The 17,220-nt window shown below is 54.3% G+C and overlaps 1 protein-coding gene across 1 annotated transcript in view; it reads right to left on the reverse strand.

The window, feature by feature from the left end:
• GPATCH1 (G-patch domain containing 1) overlaps window positions 1-17,220 on the reverse strand; it is a 178,120-nt gene that overhangs the window by 113,091 nt on the left and 47,809 nt on the right. The window contains 2 exon segments of the mRNA XM_075326109.1: window positions 999-1,241; window positions 2,284-2,342. Of these exon segments, the coding sequence (XP_075182224.1) occupies window positions 999-1,241; window positions 2,284-2,342 (302 nt within the window).

Raw genomic sequence — 17,220 nt, forward strand, 5'->3', positions numbered from 1 at the left:
GCAAAGACCGGATGGCGGCAGTGCGTGCGCTCTGTCGCCCGATGCGGCCCGGGGCGTCCGGTGACTAGGCCCAGGCCGGAGCCTAAATAGAAGCAGCCAGCGCAGGGTAATGTAGAAACCGGCGGTTCTACCTGTGGGGGCGGCGGCGCGGCAGCGACATCCGTGCACCGGCCGTCAGTGTGGATTCCAGCGCTGGGAGAGGACGTGGCCGGGGCGCCCGGTGAGTAGGCCCGGACCGGGGCCTATATTTTGTAACCGCCTGGGGGAAGGTAGGAGGGGATGTCCTACCTGGTCGGCGGCGTAGCCTCTGCCAGTGTGCAGGCTGCGGACCGCAGAAGGATGAGGCAGGAAGGCAGGCAGGCAGGGAGGTGGACGCCGGTGGGTGCAGGGAGCCCCCTGTAGTGAAGCAGCGCTGCGGGCCCCATCATCATCCAGACGCGCTGCGAGGTCCAGTCCCTGCTGTATGCCCCTTGCACCCTTTGGGGTGATACCGCAGGGTGAATAGGAGGTGCCCAGGAAGGATTAGCCCAGCGTGCCAACCCGGGAGTGGTACCGTGGAATTGGACGGGGGAGAGGGCCCGAGAACTCAAGCTTCTGCGACCCAGGGGAGTGGTACCCACACGGGCTGCGAGGGCTGAGGTAGAGAAACGATACCTGCAGAAAAAGAGAATTCCAACAGATGAGAGCGACGAGCGCCGCCGAGAGAAAAAAGAAAAAACATACGCAAAAAATCAAGTGGCTGAAGAGGGCCCAGTCGGCCCACATCAGCCTCCTACGACACTAAGCAAAAAACTGATTGAGTCCGCCTCTGGCTCAGGGGTTATACTGCTGGGGAGGAGCTAACTTTTTCTGTTTACTTAGTGTCAGCCTCCTAGTGACAGCAGCATAACCCATGGTCCTGTGTCCCCCAATGAAACGATGGAGAAATCACATTAAACCAGCAGCAACATACGGTAACATCACGTGTAGGTGGTCTGGCCACGATACCCTGCATTTACCTGCCCAGAGATCCCCACTTTCCTTCCTTTGCTCTGTCGCACGTCACCGAGTAAACTGCCGGTCTTCTCCGAGGCGTCGCTGAAGACACTCACGTGTGTCCCCGAAGAGCCAAACAAAGCTTGGTGAGGATTAAGGCCTCGGTAACCCAAACCATGGACATTGTCTTTTACTATGAAGTCTATGGGAGTCACATCTTTGGGTGCAAATGTAATATTCTCAGGTACATAGTCATCCTCTTCATCCTGAGGAATAGTAATGATAAAAGCTCAGAGGATTGTACAATGTCCGGTTTATTTATGGAATTAATGTACATAAAAAAGGTAAGTCACTACTGTAATCATGAGTTACATCCTACAAAATACCCCAGAGCTGCGCTCACTATTCTGCTGGTGCAGTCACTGTGTACATACATTACATTACTGATCCTATATTTATCATGGGTTACATGCTGTATTATCATCCAGAGTTGCACTCACTATTCTGCTGGTGCAGTCACTCTGTACATACATTACATTACTGATCCTGAGTTACATCCTGTATTATACTCCAGAGCTGCCTTCACTATTCTGCTGGTGCAGTCACTGTGTACATACATTACAGACCCTGAGTTACCTCCTGTATTATACTGCAGAGCTGCACTCACTTTTCTGCTGGTGCAGTCACTGTGTACATACATTACTGATCCTGATTTACCTCCTGCATTATACTTCAGAGCTGCACTCACTATTCTGCTGGTGCAGTCACTGTGTACATACATTACATTACTGATCCTGAGTTACCTCCTGTATTATCCTCCAGAGCTGCACTCACTATTCTGCTGGTGCAGTCACTGTGTACATACATTACTGATCCTATATTTATCATGGGTTACAGCCTGTATTATCATCCGGAGTGGCACTCACTATTCTGATGGTGCAGTCACTGTGTACATACAATATATTACTGATCCTGAGTTACCGCCTGTATTATACTTCAGAGCTGCACTCAGTATTCTGCTAGTGCAGTCACTCTGTACATACATTACTCATCCCTCCTGTATTATACTTCAGAGCTGCATTCAGTATTCTGCTGGTGCAGTCACTGTGTTCATACAATACTCATCCTGTACGTATCCCGAGTTACATCCTGTATTATACTCCAGAGCTGCACTCCCTATTCTGCACTCTGAATCTCTTAATTTATGCTTCAATAGTCAGGAGCAATGCTGCTTTATGACACCTACACTTGGAGGAGCTCCTTGAACTTCCTCTCTTATACGACAATGAATTAGTCATGGTAACCCACCTCAGATTCCTCGGAGCCCGTAGGAGGCAGCGCGCAGCCATACGTCTTCACGTTGCTTCCTGGAATGTAAAGAAGGGAATTTTGTTTACTTACCGTAAATTCCTTTTCTTCTAGCTCCTATTGGGAGACCCAGACAATTGGGTGTATAGCTTCTGCCTCCGGAGGCCACACAAAGTATTACACTTTAAAAGTGTAACCCCTCCCCTCTGCCTATACACCCTCCCGTGCATCACGGGCTCCTCAGTTTTGGTGCAAAAGCAGGAAGGAGGAAAAAAACTTATAAATGTTCTAAGGTAAATTCAATCCGAAGGATGTTCGGAGAACTGAAACCATGAACCAAAAGAACAATTCAACATGAACAACATGTGTACACAAAAGAACAACCAGCCCGAAGGGAACAGGGGCGGGTGCTGGGTCTCCCAATAGGAGCTAGAAGAAAAGGAATTTACGGTAAGTAAACAAAATTCCCTTCTTCTTTGTCGCTCCATTGGGAGACCCAGACAATTGGGACGTCCAAAAGCAGTCCCTGGGTGGGTAAAAGAATACCTCGATAAAAAGAGCCGAAACGGCCCCCTCTTACAGGTGGGCAACCGCCGCCTGAAGGACTCGCCTACCTAGACTGGCGTCTCCCGAAGCATAAGTATGCACCTGATAGTGTTTCGTGAAAGTGTGCAGACTAGACCAGGTAGCCGCCTGACACACCTGCTGAGCCGTAGCCCGGTGCCGCAATGCCCAGGACGCACCCACGGCTCTGGTAGAATGGGCTTTCAGCCCTGAAGGAATCGGAAGCCCAGAAGAACGGTAGGCTTCAAGAATCGGTTCCTTGATCCACCGAGCCAAGGTTGACTTGGAAGCCTGCGAACCCTTACGCTGGCCAGCGACAAAGACAAAGAGCGCATCTGAACGACGCAGGGGCGCCGTGCGAGACACGTAGAACCGGAGTGCTCTCACCAGATCCAAAGAGTGCAAATCCTTTTCACATTGGTGAATTGGATTAGGGCAAAATGAAGGTAAGGAGATATCCTGATTGAGATGAAAAGGGGATACCACCTTAGGGAGAAATTCCGGGACAGGGCGCAGAACCACCTTATCCTGGTGAAAAACCAGGAAGGGGGCTTTGCATGACAGCGCTGCAAGTTCCGACACTCTTCGGAGTGATGTAATCCTGAAGACGCTAGGAGCCAGGACTCAATGGCCACACAGTCAGGTTGAGGGCCACAGAATTCAGATGGAAAAACGACCCTTGTGACAGCAAGTCTGGGCGGTCTGGAAGCGCCCACGGTTGACCCACCGTGAGATGCCACAGATCCGGGTACCACGATCACCTCGGCCAATCTGGAGCGACGAGAATGGCGCGACGACAGTCGGACCTGATCTTGCGTAACACTCTGGGCAGCATCGCCAGAGGAGGAAATACATAAGGCAGTCGAAACTGCGACCAATCCTGAACTAATGCGTCCGCCGCCAGAGCTCTGTGATCCTGAGACCGTGCCATGAAGGCCGGGACCTTGTTGTTGTGTCGTGACGCCATGAGATCGACGTCCGGCGTTCCCCAGCGGCGACAGATCTCTCGAAACACGTCTGGGTGCAGAGACCATTCCCCCGCGTCCATGCCCTGACGACTGAGAAAATCTGCTTCCCAGTTTTCTACGCCCGGGATGTAAACTGCGGAGATCGTGGAGGCTGTGGCTTCCACCCACTGCAGAATCCGCCTGACTTCCTGGAAGGCCTGACGACTGCGCGTGCCGCCCTGATGGTTGATGTATGCGACGGCAGTGGAGTTGTCCGACTGGATTCGGATCTGCCTGCCCTCCAGCCACCGATGGAAGGCCAATAGGGCTAGATACACTGCCCTTATCTCCAGAACATTGATCTGAAGGGAGGACTCTACCGGAGTCCAGGTTCCCTGAGCCCTGTGGTGGAGGAAAACCGCTCCCCACCCTGACAGGCTCGCGTCCGTGGTGACCACAGCCCAGGTTGGGGGGTAGGAAGGATCTTCCTTGCGATAGAGAATTGGGAAGGAGCCACCACTGAAGAGACGTCTTGGTTGCAAGGGACAGAGAGACGTTCCTGTCGAGGGAAGTCGACCTCCTGTCCCATTTGCGGAGAATGTCCCATTGGAGTGGCTGCAAATGGAATTGCGCGAACGGCACTGCCTCCATCGCTGCCACCATCTTCCCCAGGAAGTGCATGAGGCGCCTCAAGGGGTATGACTGACCCCGAAGAAGAGATTGCACCCCTGCCTGCAGGGAAAGCTGTTTGTCCAGCGGTAGCTTGACTACCGCTGACTGTGTATGAAACTCCATCCCGAGGTAAGTCAGTGATTGGGTCGGTGTCAACTGGGATTTTGGGAAGTTGATTATCCACCCGAACTGCTGGAGAGTCACCAGAGCGACTGTAAGGCTGTGTTGACACGCCACCCGAGAAGGTGCCCTGACTAGGAGATCGTCTAAGTAGGGAATCACCGAGTGGCCCTGAGAGTGTAGGACCGCCACAACGGATGCCATGACTTTGGTAAACACCCCTGGGGCTGTCGCCAGGCCGAAAGGCAATGCCACGAACTGAAGGTGTTCGTCCCCGATGGCGAAACGCAAGAAGCGTTGATGTTCGGGTGCGATCGGCACATGGAGATAAGCATCCTTGATGTCGATCGATGCTAGGAAGTCTCCTTGTGACATCGAGGCGATGACCGAGCGGAGAGATTCCATCCGAAACCGTCTGGTGCTCACATGTCTGTTGAGCAGTTTGAGGTCCAGAAAGGGACGGAATGATCCGTCCTTCTTTGGCACCACGAACAAGTTAGAGTAAAAGCCGCGACCATGTTCCTGAGGGGGAACAGGGATCACAACTCCCTCTGTCTTCAGAGTGACCACTGCCTGAAAAAGTGCGTCGGCCCGAGCGGGGGGCGGAGAGGTTCTGAAGAAACGAGTCGGAGGACGAGAGCTGAACTCTATCATGTAACCGTGAGACAGAATGTCTCTCACCCATCGGTCTTGAACATGTGGCCACCAGGCGTCGCAAAAGCGGGAGAGCCTGCCACCGACCGAGGATGCGGTTCGGGGATGCCGAGAGTCATGAGGAGGCCGCCTTCGAGGCAGCGCCTCCGGCGGCCTTTTGGGGGCGTGACTTAGACCGCCACGCATAGGAGTTCCTCTGGCCTTTCTCCGGCCTGCTGGACGAAGCGGATTGGGACTTGGCGGAGGGACGAAAGGACCGAAACCTCGATTGAATTTTCCGTTGCTGAGGTCTCTTAGGTTTGGACTGGGGTAAGGAGGAGTCCTTTCCATTGGATTCCTTAATAATCTCATCCAATCGTTCGCCAAACAATCGGTCGCCAGAAAACGGCAAACCGGTTAAGAACCTCTTGGAGGCCGAGTCTGCCTTCCATTCGCGCAGCCACATGGCCCTGCGGACTGCCACAGAATTAGCGGATGCTACCGCTGTACGGTTAGCAGAATCTAGGACTGCGTTCATGGCGTAGGAAGAAAAAGCTGACGCCTGAGAGGTCAAAGACGCAACCTGCGGAGCAGAATTACGTGTGATTGCATTAATCTCAGCCAGACAAGCTGAGATAGCTTGGAGTGCCCACACGGCTGCAAAGGCCGGGGCAAAAGACGCGCCCGTGGCTTCATAGATGGATTTCACCAGGAGCTCTATCTGCCTGTCAGTGGCATCCTTTAACGATGAGCCATCTGCCACCGATACCACAGATCTAGCCGCCAATCTAGAGACTGGAGGATCCACCTTGGGACATTGAGCCCAACCCTTAACTACGTCAGAGGGGAAGGGGTAACGTGTGTCAGTGAGGCGCTTAGTAAAGCGCTTGTCCGGAACTGCTATGGGCTTCTGGACAGCATCTCTGAAGTTAGAGTGATCGAAAAACGCACTCCGTGTACGTTTGGGGAACCGAAACTGGTGTTTCTCCTGCTGAGAAGCCGACTCCTCTACAGGTGGAGGCGGGGGAGAAAGATCTAACACCTGGTTGATGGACGAGATAAGATCATTTACTAAGGCGTCCCCTTCAGGTGTATCAAGATTGAGAGCAACGTCAGGGTCAGCGCCCTGAGCTGCGACGTCCGCCTCGTCCTCCAGAGAGTCCTCAAGCTGGGAACCCGAGCAGCGTGAAGAAGTCGGGGAAGATTCCCAGCGGGCCCGCTTAGTCGGTCTGGGACTGAGGTCCGGGCAGGAGTCCTCCGCGTGGGACCTAGGGCCCAACCTGGGAGCGCGCTGCGGCGCGGACCGAGAGGGGCCTGGAGGCGACGAGCTAACGGGGACCGGGGCCTGTGTAAGGACCGGTCTGGACTGCAAAGCTTCTAGCAGCTTGGCAGACCATTTGTCCATAGACTGAGCCATGGATTGTGAAAGTGACTCAGAGAGTTTCTCAGCAAACTCTGTCCCTGCCGCCTGGACAGGGGGAGCAGGGGGGTCTACATGAGCCGAGGGGCCCACTAGTGACCGAGGCTCCGGCTGAGCAAGCGAAACAGGGGTCGAGCATTGCTCACAGTGAGGGTAGGTGGAACCCGCAGGTAACATAGCCGCACAAGAGGTACAGGTCGCAAAAAAAAACCCTGTGCCTTAGCACCTTTTCTCCTTGTGGACGACATGCTGTTGTCTCCTAGGAGAGTGATCACTGAGGGTATATGGGAAGGGGTATACAGCCCGACCGAACAGAAACATGTATATAAATACGTATCTATTCCGGCACCCTGGGGGGGACCAGCACCGGGTGACCGGTGTGGCTGACCGACCGCTAAAAAGCAGAGTGTGTGTCCTTCAGATTCCCTGCCTTAGGTCTCCCAGAGCTGCAGAGCTCTTCTCTGATAATCCTCCACCGGCAGAATGCCAAAAACATGGCTGCCGGAGCTCTCAGGGGAGGAGTGGACCCGTGGGCGGTGCTAGAAAAGTGCGGGAATCTGGGGTCCCCACAGTGATCAGTGAGGGGGGAGGAAACATACAGGATGCTCCGGCCCTCACAGCCGACGTCAGGCCGGCCGTCCCGCCCTTACCCCTGACAGGCAGGCCCGGGGGCGGGATTTTTGTTACTAGGCCGCGATGAAGCCGGGGACTAAATTTAAGACCGCGGCCGACAAGCAGGTGCGGTCGGCACGGAAGTCCGCCGGTCTTCACAAATCAGCTGCTGCTGCAGCGTCCGGGAAGAAGGCGCTCCATGCACAATCCCCATGGGGACACAGAGTACCTTATAGATGCAGGGCCGGGTCCCTGAGGATGAATAGACTCCTGTCCAGCAGATTCCCACAGGGGCTGCGGAGGGAGCCCGGTCCCAGTGAATGGATGACCGGTCAGGATCCCACTTCTCCCAAAGCCACTAAGGGATGGTGAAGGAAAACGGCATGAGGCTCCGGCCTTTGTACCCGCAATGGGTACCTCAACCTTAACAGCACCACCGACATAGTGGGGTGAGAAGGGAACATGCCGGGGGCCCCGTGGGGGCCCTCTTTTCTTCCAACCGACATAATTAAGTTGAGAATGCATGAGTGGATGTGTGCCTCCTTCCACACAAAGCATAAAACTGAGGAGCCCGTGATGCACGGGAGGGTGTATAGGCAGAGGGGAGGGGTTACACTTTTAAAGTGTAATACTTTGTGTGGCCTCCGGAGGCAGAAACTATACACCCAATTTGTCTGGGTCTCCCAATGGAGCGACAAAGAAATGAATACTTCTCAGACTTAGATTAAGGACACAGTTTGTCCGAAACGCGTCGTATCCTATATACTGCTATGATGCGTGTTTTTAACAGTGGAAAGATAACGACTTTTAAATTATTACCCCTTGATAGGAATAAGGCGAAAAGAAGGGAATTTTGTTTACTTACCGTAAATTCCTTTTCTTCTAGCTCCAATTGGGAGACCCAGACAATTGGGTGTATAGGCTATGCCTCCGGAGGCCGCACAAAGTATTACACTAAAAGTGTAAAGCCCCTCCCCTTCTGCCTATACACCCCCCGTGCTCCCACGGGCTCCTCAGTTTTGGTGCAAAAGCAAGAAGGAGGAAAAAATTATAAACTGGTTTAAAGTAAATTCAATCCGAAGGAATATCGGAGAACTGAAACCATTCAACATGAACAACATGTGTACACAAAAAAAAACAGGGGCGGGTGCTGGGTCTCCCAATTGGAGCTAGAAGAAAAGGAATTTACGGTAAGTAAACAAAATTCCCTTCTTCTTTGTCGCTCCATTGGGAGACCCAGACAATTGGGACGTCCAAAAGCAGTCCCTGGGTGGGTAAATAATACCTCATAATAGAGCCGTAACGGCTCCGTCCTACAGGTGGGCAACCGCCGCCTGAAGGACTCGCCTACCTAGGCTGGCATCCGCCGAAGCATAGGTATGCACCTGATAGTGTTTCGTGAAAGTGTGCAGGCTCGACCAGGTAGCCGCCTGACACACCTGCTGAGCCGTAGCCTGGTGCCTCAAAGCCCAGGACGCACCCACGGCTCTGGTAGAATGGGCCTTCAGCCCTGAGGGAACCGGAAGCCCAGCTGAACGGTAAGCTTCTAGAATTGGTTCCTTGATCCACCGAGCCAGGGTTGATTTGGAAGCCTGTGACCCTTTACGCTGGCCAGCGACAAGGACAAAGAGTGCATCCGAGCGGTGCAGGGGCGCCGTACGAGAAATGTAGAGTCTGAGTGCTCTCACCAGATCTAACAAGTGCAAATCCTTTTCACATTGGTGAATTGGATGAGGGCAAAAAGAGGGTAAGGAGATATCCTGATTGAGATGAAAGGGGGATACCACCTTAGGGAGAAATTCCGGAGCCGGACGCAGAACCACCTTGTCCTGGTGAAACACCAGGAAAGGGGCTTTGCATGACAATGCTGCTAGCTCAGACACTCTCCGAAGTGAAGTGACTGCTACTAGGAAAACCACTTTCTGCGAAAGGCGTGCGAGAGAAATATCCCTCATTGGCTCGAACGGTGGTTTCTGAAGAGCCATCAGAACCCTGTTCAGATCCCAGGGTTCCAACGTACGTTTGTAAGGAGGGACGATGTGACAAACCCCCTGCAGGAACGTGCGTACCTGTGGAAGTCTGGCTAGGCGCTTCTGAAAAAACACAGAGAGCGCAGAGACTTGTCCCTTAAGGGAGCCAAGCGACAAACCCTTTTCCAATCCGGACTGAAGAAAGGACAGAAAAGTGGGCAAGGCAAATGGCCAGGGAGAAAAACCCTGAGCAGAGCACCACGACAGGAATATTTTCCACGTCCTGTGGTAGATCTTGGCGGACGTTGGTTTCCTGGCCTGTCTCATAGTGGCAATGACCTCTTGAGATAATCCTGAAGACGCTAAGATCCAGGACTCAATGGCCACACAGTCAGGTTGAGGGCCGCAGAATTCAGATGGAAAAACGGCCCTTGAGACAGCAAGTCTGGTCGGTCTGGTAGTGCCCACGGTTGGCCGACCGTGAGATGCCACAGATCCGGGTACCACGACCTCCTCGGCCAGTCTGGAGCGACGAGGATGGCGCGGCGGCAGTCGGCCCTGATCTTGCGTAACACTCTGGGCAACAGTGCCAGCGGAGGAAACACATAAGGGAGTTGAAACTGCGACCAATCCTGAACTAAGGCGTCTGCCGCCAGAGCTCTCGTGAGAACGTGCCATGAATGCCGTGACTTTGTTGTTGTGCCGGGACGCCATTAGGTCGACGTCCGGCATCCCCCAGCGGCAACAGATCTCCTGAAACACGTCCGGGTGAAGGGACCATTCCTCTGCGTCCATGCCCTGGCGACTGAGAAAATCCGCTTCCCAGTTTTCCACGCCCGGGATGTGAACTGCGGAGATGGTGGAGGCCGTGGCTTCCACCCACATCAAAATCCGCCGGACTTCCTGGAAGGCTTGCCGACTGCGTGTTCCTCCTTGGTGGTTGATGTAAGCCACCGCTGTGGAGTTGTCCGACTGAATTCGGATCTGCTTGCCTTCCAGCCACTGCTGGAACGCTTTTAGGGCCAGATACACTGCCCTTATCTCCAGAACATTGATCTGAAGGGAAGACTCTGTCTGAGTCCAAGTCCCCTGAGCCCTGTGGTGGAGAAAGACCGCTCCCCACCCTGACAGACTCGCGTCCGTCGTGACCACCGCCCAGGATGGGGGTAGGAAGGATTTCCCCTTCGATAATGAAGTGGGATGAAGCCACCACCGAAGGGAAGCTTTGGTTGCCTGAGAGAGGGAGACGTTCCTGTCGAGGGACGTCGGCTTCCTGTCCCATTTGCGTAGGATGTCCCATTGAAGAGGACGCAGGTGAAACTGCGCGAAAGGGACTGCCTCCATTGCTGCCACCATCTTCCCCAGGAAGTGCATGAGGCGCCTCAAGGGGTGTGACTGACCCTGAAGGAGAGATTGCACCCCCGTCTGTAGTGAACGCTGCTTGTTCAGCGGAAGTTTCACTATCGCTGAGAGGGTATGAAACTCCATGCCAAGATATGTCAGCGATTGGGCCGGTGTCAGATTTGACTTTGGAAAATTGATGATCCACCCGAAACTCTGGAGAGTCTCCAGAGTAGCGGTGAGGCTGTGCTGGCATGCCTCTTGAGAGGGAGCCTTGACCAGCAGATCGTCTAAGTAAGGGATCACCGAGTGACCCTGAGAGTGGAGGACCGCCACTACTGCAGCAATGACCTTGGTGAAAACCCGTGGGGCTGTCGCCAGGCCGAACGGCAGTGCCACGAACTGAAGGTGTTCGTCTCCTATGGCGAAGCGCAGGAAGCGCTGATGCTCTGGAGCAATCGGTACGTGGAGATAAGCATCTTTGATATCGATCGATGCAAGGAAATCTCCTTGGGACATTGAGGCGATGACGGAGCGGAGGGATTCCATCCGGAACCGCCTGGTCTTTACGTGTTTGTTGAGCAGTTTTAGGTCCAGGACAGGACGGAAAGACCCGTCCTTCTTTGGAACCACAAACAGGTTGGAGTAAAAAACGTGACCCTGTTGCTGAAGAGGAACGGGGACCACCACTCCTTCTGCCTTCAGAGTGCCCAGCGCCTGCAGAAGAGCATCGGCTCGCTCGGGAGGCGGAGATGTTCTGAAAAATCGAGTCGGAGGACGAGAGCTGAACTCTATCCTGTAACCGTGAGACAGGATGTCTCTCACCCAACGGTCTTTTACCTGTGGCAGCCAAATGTCGGAAAAGCGGGAGAGCCTGCCACCGACCGAGGATGCGGTGTGAGGAGGCCGTAAGTCATGAGGAAGCCGCCTTGGTAGCGGCACCTCCAGCGGTCTTTTTAGGGCGTGACTTAGACCGCCATGGATCGGAGTTCCTCTGATCCTTCTGAGGCCTTTTGTACGAGGAGAATTGGGACCTGCCCGCACCCCGAAAGGACCGAAACCTCGACTGTCCCCTCCTCTGTTGGGGTAATTTTGGTTTGGCCTGGGGTAAGGATGTTTCCTTTCCCTTGGATTGTTTGATGATCTCATCCAGCCTCTCACCAAACAAACGGTCCCCAGAAAATGGCAAACCGGTTAAGGACTTTTTGGAAGCCGAATCTGCCTTCCATTCCCGTAGCCACAAGGCCCTGCGTATTGCCACCGAATTGTCGGCTGCAACCGCCGTACGGCTCGCAGAGTCCAGGACAGCATTAATAGCGTAGGACGCAAATGCCGACGTTTGAGAAGTTACGGACGCCACTTGCGGCGCAGACGTACGTGTGAGTGCATTAATCTGCGCAGGACAAGCTGAGATAGCTTGGAGTGCCCATACGGCTGCGAATGCTGGAGCAAAAGACGCGCCGAAAGCTTCATAGATGGATTTCAACCAGAGCTCCATCTGTCTGTCAGTGGCATCCTTGAGCGAAGCCCCTTCTTCAACTGCAACTAAGGATCTAGCCACCAGTCTGGAGATTGGAGGATCCACCTTGGGACACTGAGTCCAGCCCTTGACCACGTCAGGGGGGAAGGGATAACGTGTATCCTTAAGGCGCTTGGGAAAACGCTTATCTGGACAAACTCGGTGTTTCTGGACTGCCTCTCTGAAATCGGAGTGATCCAGAAACATACTCGTTGTACGCTTGGGGAACCTGAAACGGAATTTCTCCTGCTGAGAGGCTGACTCCTCCGCTGGAGGAGCCGAGGGAGAAATATCCAACATTTGATGTATGGACGCGATAAGATCATTCACTATGGCGTCACCATCAGGAGTATCAAGGTTGAGAGCGGCCTCATGATCAGAATCTTGATCAGCTACCTCCGCTTCATCATACAGAGAGTCATCCCTCTGAGACCCTGAACAGAGTCTTGAGGTCGAGGGGATTTCCCAGCGAGCTCGCTTAGGCGGTCTGGGGCTGCGGTCCGTGTTAGAGACCTCACCCTGGGATCTATGAGACACCCCGGGGGAACATTGTTGTTCCGACTGAGGGGAACCAGGGGGCAGTGATTCCACAGTGCCCATGGTCTGTATACCGGTCTGGACTGCAAAGCTTCTAGAATCTTGGCCATAGTCTCAGAAAGTCTTTCAGTAAAAACTGCAAACTCCGTCCCTGTCACCTGGACAGTGTTAGCTGGTTGTTCCCCCTGGGCCCCCCTTAGCAGAGGCTCCGGCTGAGTAAGTGCCACAGGGGCCGAGCAGTGCACACAATGAGGGTCAGTGGAACCTGCCGGTAGCGAGGTTGTACATGCGGCGCAGGCAGCATAGTAAGCCTGTGCTTTGGCACCCCTGCTTCTTGTGGGCGCCATGCTGTTGTCTCCTTTGAGCAACACAACAGGGTATATAGCCAGAAATCAACTGTGCACCATACAGTGTAAAGTATAGCCTGTAAACATATAAACTATAAATACACTTCTGCACCAAGTGGGGCCAGCACCTGAGGTGCTGCTTACCGCCCGCTTAAAGCGGTTGTGTGGCCACCAGAATCCCTGCCTGGGTCCCCCAGAGCTTGTCTCCCCTCTGCAGCGTCCGAGGAGCTGACAGGAATGGCTGCCGGCGTCCTGAGGAGAGGAGGGAGCCGTGGGCGTGACCCAGAAAGTGCGGGAACTGGTGCCCCACTGTGCACAGTGAGGGGGGTGGAGTATGCAAAGCATGCTCCAGCCCTCAGTGCTGCCGTGCTGTACAGCGTCCCGCCCTTCCCCTGACTGGCAGGGTTGGGGGCGGGAAGAAAAGGAGACTAGGCCCAAAAGCCGGGGACTCGAGTTATAAGCGCGGCCGCCGTATAAGCGCGGTCTGCGCGGAAGTCCCCGGCGCACTCTTAGTCCCAGCCGCGCCGCAGTGATAACAATGGCAGCGGCGGTCAGCGCGGTAGTCCCCATACAGTAACACACTCAGCGATGCTGCAGTGTATAATGGCACAAACGCGGTCAGCGCCGCGGTCCCCGGTGCACTAGCACACCCAGCAATGCTGGAGTGTTGCTGTGCGCAGTCCCCACGGGGACACAGAGTACCTCAAAGTAGCAGGGCCATGTCCCTGAACGATACTCGGCTCCTATCCAGCAGGGTCCTCAGGAGCTGTGGATGGAGCACGGTCTCAGTGCCTGGAGACCGATTAGGATCCCACTTCACCCAGAGCCCTAAGGGGGATGGGGAAGGAAAACAGCATGTGGGCTCCAGCCTCCGTACCCGCAATGGATACCTCAACCTTAACAACACCGCCGACAAGAGTGGGGTGAGAAGGGAGCATGCTGGGGGCCCTGTTAAGGGCCCTCTTTTCTTCCATCCGACAAAGTCAGCAGCTGCTGCTGACTAATCTGTGGAGCTATGCGTGCATGTCTGCCTCCTTCGCACAAAGCAAAAAACTGAGGAGCCCGTGGGAGCACGGGGGGTGTATAGGCAGAAGGGGAGGGGCTTTACACTTTTAGTGTAATACTTTGTGCGGCCTCCGGAGGCATAGCCTATACACCCAATTGTCTGGGTCTCCCAATGGAGCGACAAAGAAAGAGAATTTTGTTTACTTACCGTAAATTCTTTTTCTTATAGTTCCGTATTGGGAGACCAAGACATTGGGTGTATAGCTTCTGCCTCCGGAGGACACACAAAGTACTACACTAAAAAGTGTAGCTCCTCCCTCTGAGCTTATACACCCCCTGGAGAACCAGATCTAACCAGTTTAGTGCAAAAGCTGAAGGAGAATAGCCACCCAGAAGTAAAAACAGAGCAAGAACCGGAACAACCGGAGTCTCTGTCTACGACAACAGCCGGTGATAACACGCGAAAGAAGAAACTGCCAACAGGCAAAAGGGAGGGAGCTGGGTCTCCCAATACGGAACTATAAGAAAAAGAATTTACGGTAAGTAAACAAAATTCTCTTTTTCTTTATCGTTCCTATGGGAGACCCAGACATTGGGACGTCTCAAAGCAGTCCATGGGTGGGAATAAACAGAACAACTGAGAAGTAGACGGAGCCTAACTTCACAAGGGGGCGACAGCCGCCTGAAGGATGCGTCTGCCCAAGCTCGCATCTGCCGAAGCATGAGCATGCACTTGGTAGTGCTTTGAAAAGGTATGCAGGCTAGTCCAAGTGGCAGCCTGACAGACTTGCTGAGCCGTAGCCTGGTGCCTGAAAGCCCAAGAGGCACCGACAGCTCTGGTTGAGTGTGCCTTGAACCCCGGCGGGGGAGGCACCTGAGAACACAGGTAGGCCTCCGAAATGGTGGACCTGATCCAACAGGCTAAGGTCGGCTTAGAAGCAGAGAGGCCCTTACGCCGACCTGTGGTTAGCACAAAAAGAGAGGTGCACCGCCTAAGAGCAGCGGTGCGAGACACATAGATCCGGAGCGCCTGCATCAGATCCAGAGTATGCAACGCTTTTTCAAAGCGATGAACAGGAGCCGGACAAAAGGAAGGAAGGGTAATGTCCTGGTTAAGGTGGAAAGGAGAAACCACCTTAGGGAGAAAGTCCGGAGTCGGACGGAGAACCACCTTGTCTTGATGTAAAACCAAAAAAGGTGACTCCGAAGAGAGCGCAGCCAAATCAGAGACTCTCCTGAGGGAAGTTATGGCCACCAGAAAGGCCACTTTCTGTGAAAGACGAAACAAAGAAACCTCCCTGAGAGGTTCAAAGGGGGGTTTCTGCAAAGCCGTGAGAACCAAATTGAGGTCCCAGGGATCCAAGGGCCGCCGGTAAGGCGGAATGATGTGAGATGCACCTTGCATGAAGGTGCGGACCTGAACCAGCCGGGCGATACGCCGCTGGAACAGCACTGACAGAGCCGAGACTTGTCCCTTGAGAGAGTTGAGGGACAATCCCAGCTGCAGACCGGACTGTAGAAAAGACAGAAGGGTCGGCAAGGAAAAAGGCCAAGGAGGATGGCCGGAAGAGCGACACCAGGACAGGAAAATCTTCCAAGTCCTGTGATAGATCTTGGCAGAAGAAGACTTACGGGCCCGAGTCATAGTGGAGATGACTTCAGGATGGATACCAGAAGCCGTCAAGATCCAGGACTCAAGAGCCACGCCGTCAATCTGAGAGCCGCAGAATTCTGGCGGAAAAACGGACCTTGTGAGAGAAGGTCTGGACGGTCCGGAAGATGCCACGGCACCTCTACGGACAGATGGAGCAGGTCTGGGTACCAAGCTCGCCTGGGCCAGTCTGGAGCAATGAGAATGACTCGACGGCCCTCCATTCTGATCTTGCGCAGGACTCTGGGCAAGAGAGCTAGAGGGGGAAACACGTAGGACAGACGAAACTGGGACCAGTCTTGAACCAGAGCGTCCGCGGCGAAGGCCTGAGGATCGTGGGAGCGAGCCACATAAACCGAAACCTTGTTGTTGTGACGGGATGCCATTAGGTCCACGTCCGGAGTGCCCCATTTGCGGCAGATTGACTGAAACACTTCCGGATGCAGGGACCACTCGCCGCTGTCCACGGTTTGACGGCTGAGATAATCTGCTTCCCAGTTTTCCACGCCTGGGATGTGGACTGCGGATATGGTGGACTTGGAGTCCTCCGTCCATTGAAGGATGCGTTGTACCTCCAACATTGCCAGGCGGCTGCGTGTCCCGCCCTGGTGATTGATGTAGGCAACTGCTGTCGCGTTGTCTGACTGGACTCGGATGTGCTTGCCCGCCAACAGGTGGTGAAAGGCTAGGAGAGCTAGAAGCACAGCTCTGGTTTCCAGCACATTGATCGAGAGGGCTGACTCGGACGGAGTCCAAGTGCCCTGCGCTCGGTGGTGGAGACATACCGCTCCCCAGCCGGACAGACTGGCATCCGGGGTGAGAATCACCCAGGACGGGGTCAGGAAGGAGCGCCCCTGAGACAGAGAGAGGGGCCGAAGCCACCACTAAAGAGAGCTCCTGGTCTGTGGCGACAGAGCCACTAGCCTGTGCAAGGAGGAAGTCCGCTTGTCCCAACAGCGGAGAATGTCCAGCTGCAGGGGACGCAGATGGAACTGGGCAAAGGGAACCGCTTCCATTGACGTCACCATCTGACCCAGAACCTGCATTAGGTGCCTGATGGAAAAACGGCGGGACCTCAGCAGAGAGCGCACCGCCAATTGGAGAGATTGCTGTTTGATCAAGGGCAACTTCACAAGTGCCGGAAGAGTCTCGAACTGCATCCCTAGGTACGTGAGACTCTGGGTCGGAGTCAGAGAGGATTTGGGAAGATTGACAATCCACCCGAATTGGGCTAGAGTGGCGAGAGTGAGCGAAACACTCCGCTGATAGTCTGCGCTGGATGAAGCCTTGACAAGAAGGTCGTCCAGGTAAGGAATCACTGCCAACCGCTGTAAGTGCAGAACCGCAACCACTGCTGCCATGACCTTGGTGAATACCCGAGGGGCCGTGGCTAACCCGAAGGGGAGAGCCACGAATTGGAAATGTTCCTCTCCGATTGCAAAACGTAGCCAACGCTGGTGTGAAACTGCAATTGGCACATGCAGATAGGCATCTCTGATGTCGATGGATGCCAGGAAATCCCCCTGGGTCATTGAGGCAATGACTGACCGCAGAGACTCCATGCGAAAATGCCGCACCTGAACATGCTTATTGAGAAGC

The sequence above is a fragment of the Anomaloglossus baeobatrachus genome, chromosome 10 (assembly GCF_048569485.1).
Source record: "Anomaloglossus baeobatrachus isolate aAnoBae1 chromosome 10, aAnoBae1.hap1, whole genome shotgun sequence".
Taxonomy (NCBI): domain Eukaryota; kingdom Metazoa; phylum Chordata; class Amphibia; order Anura; family Aromobatidae; genus Anomaloglossus; species Anomaloglossus baeobatrachus.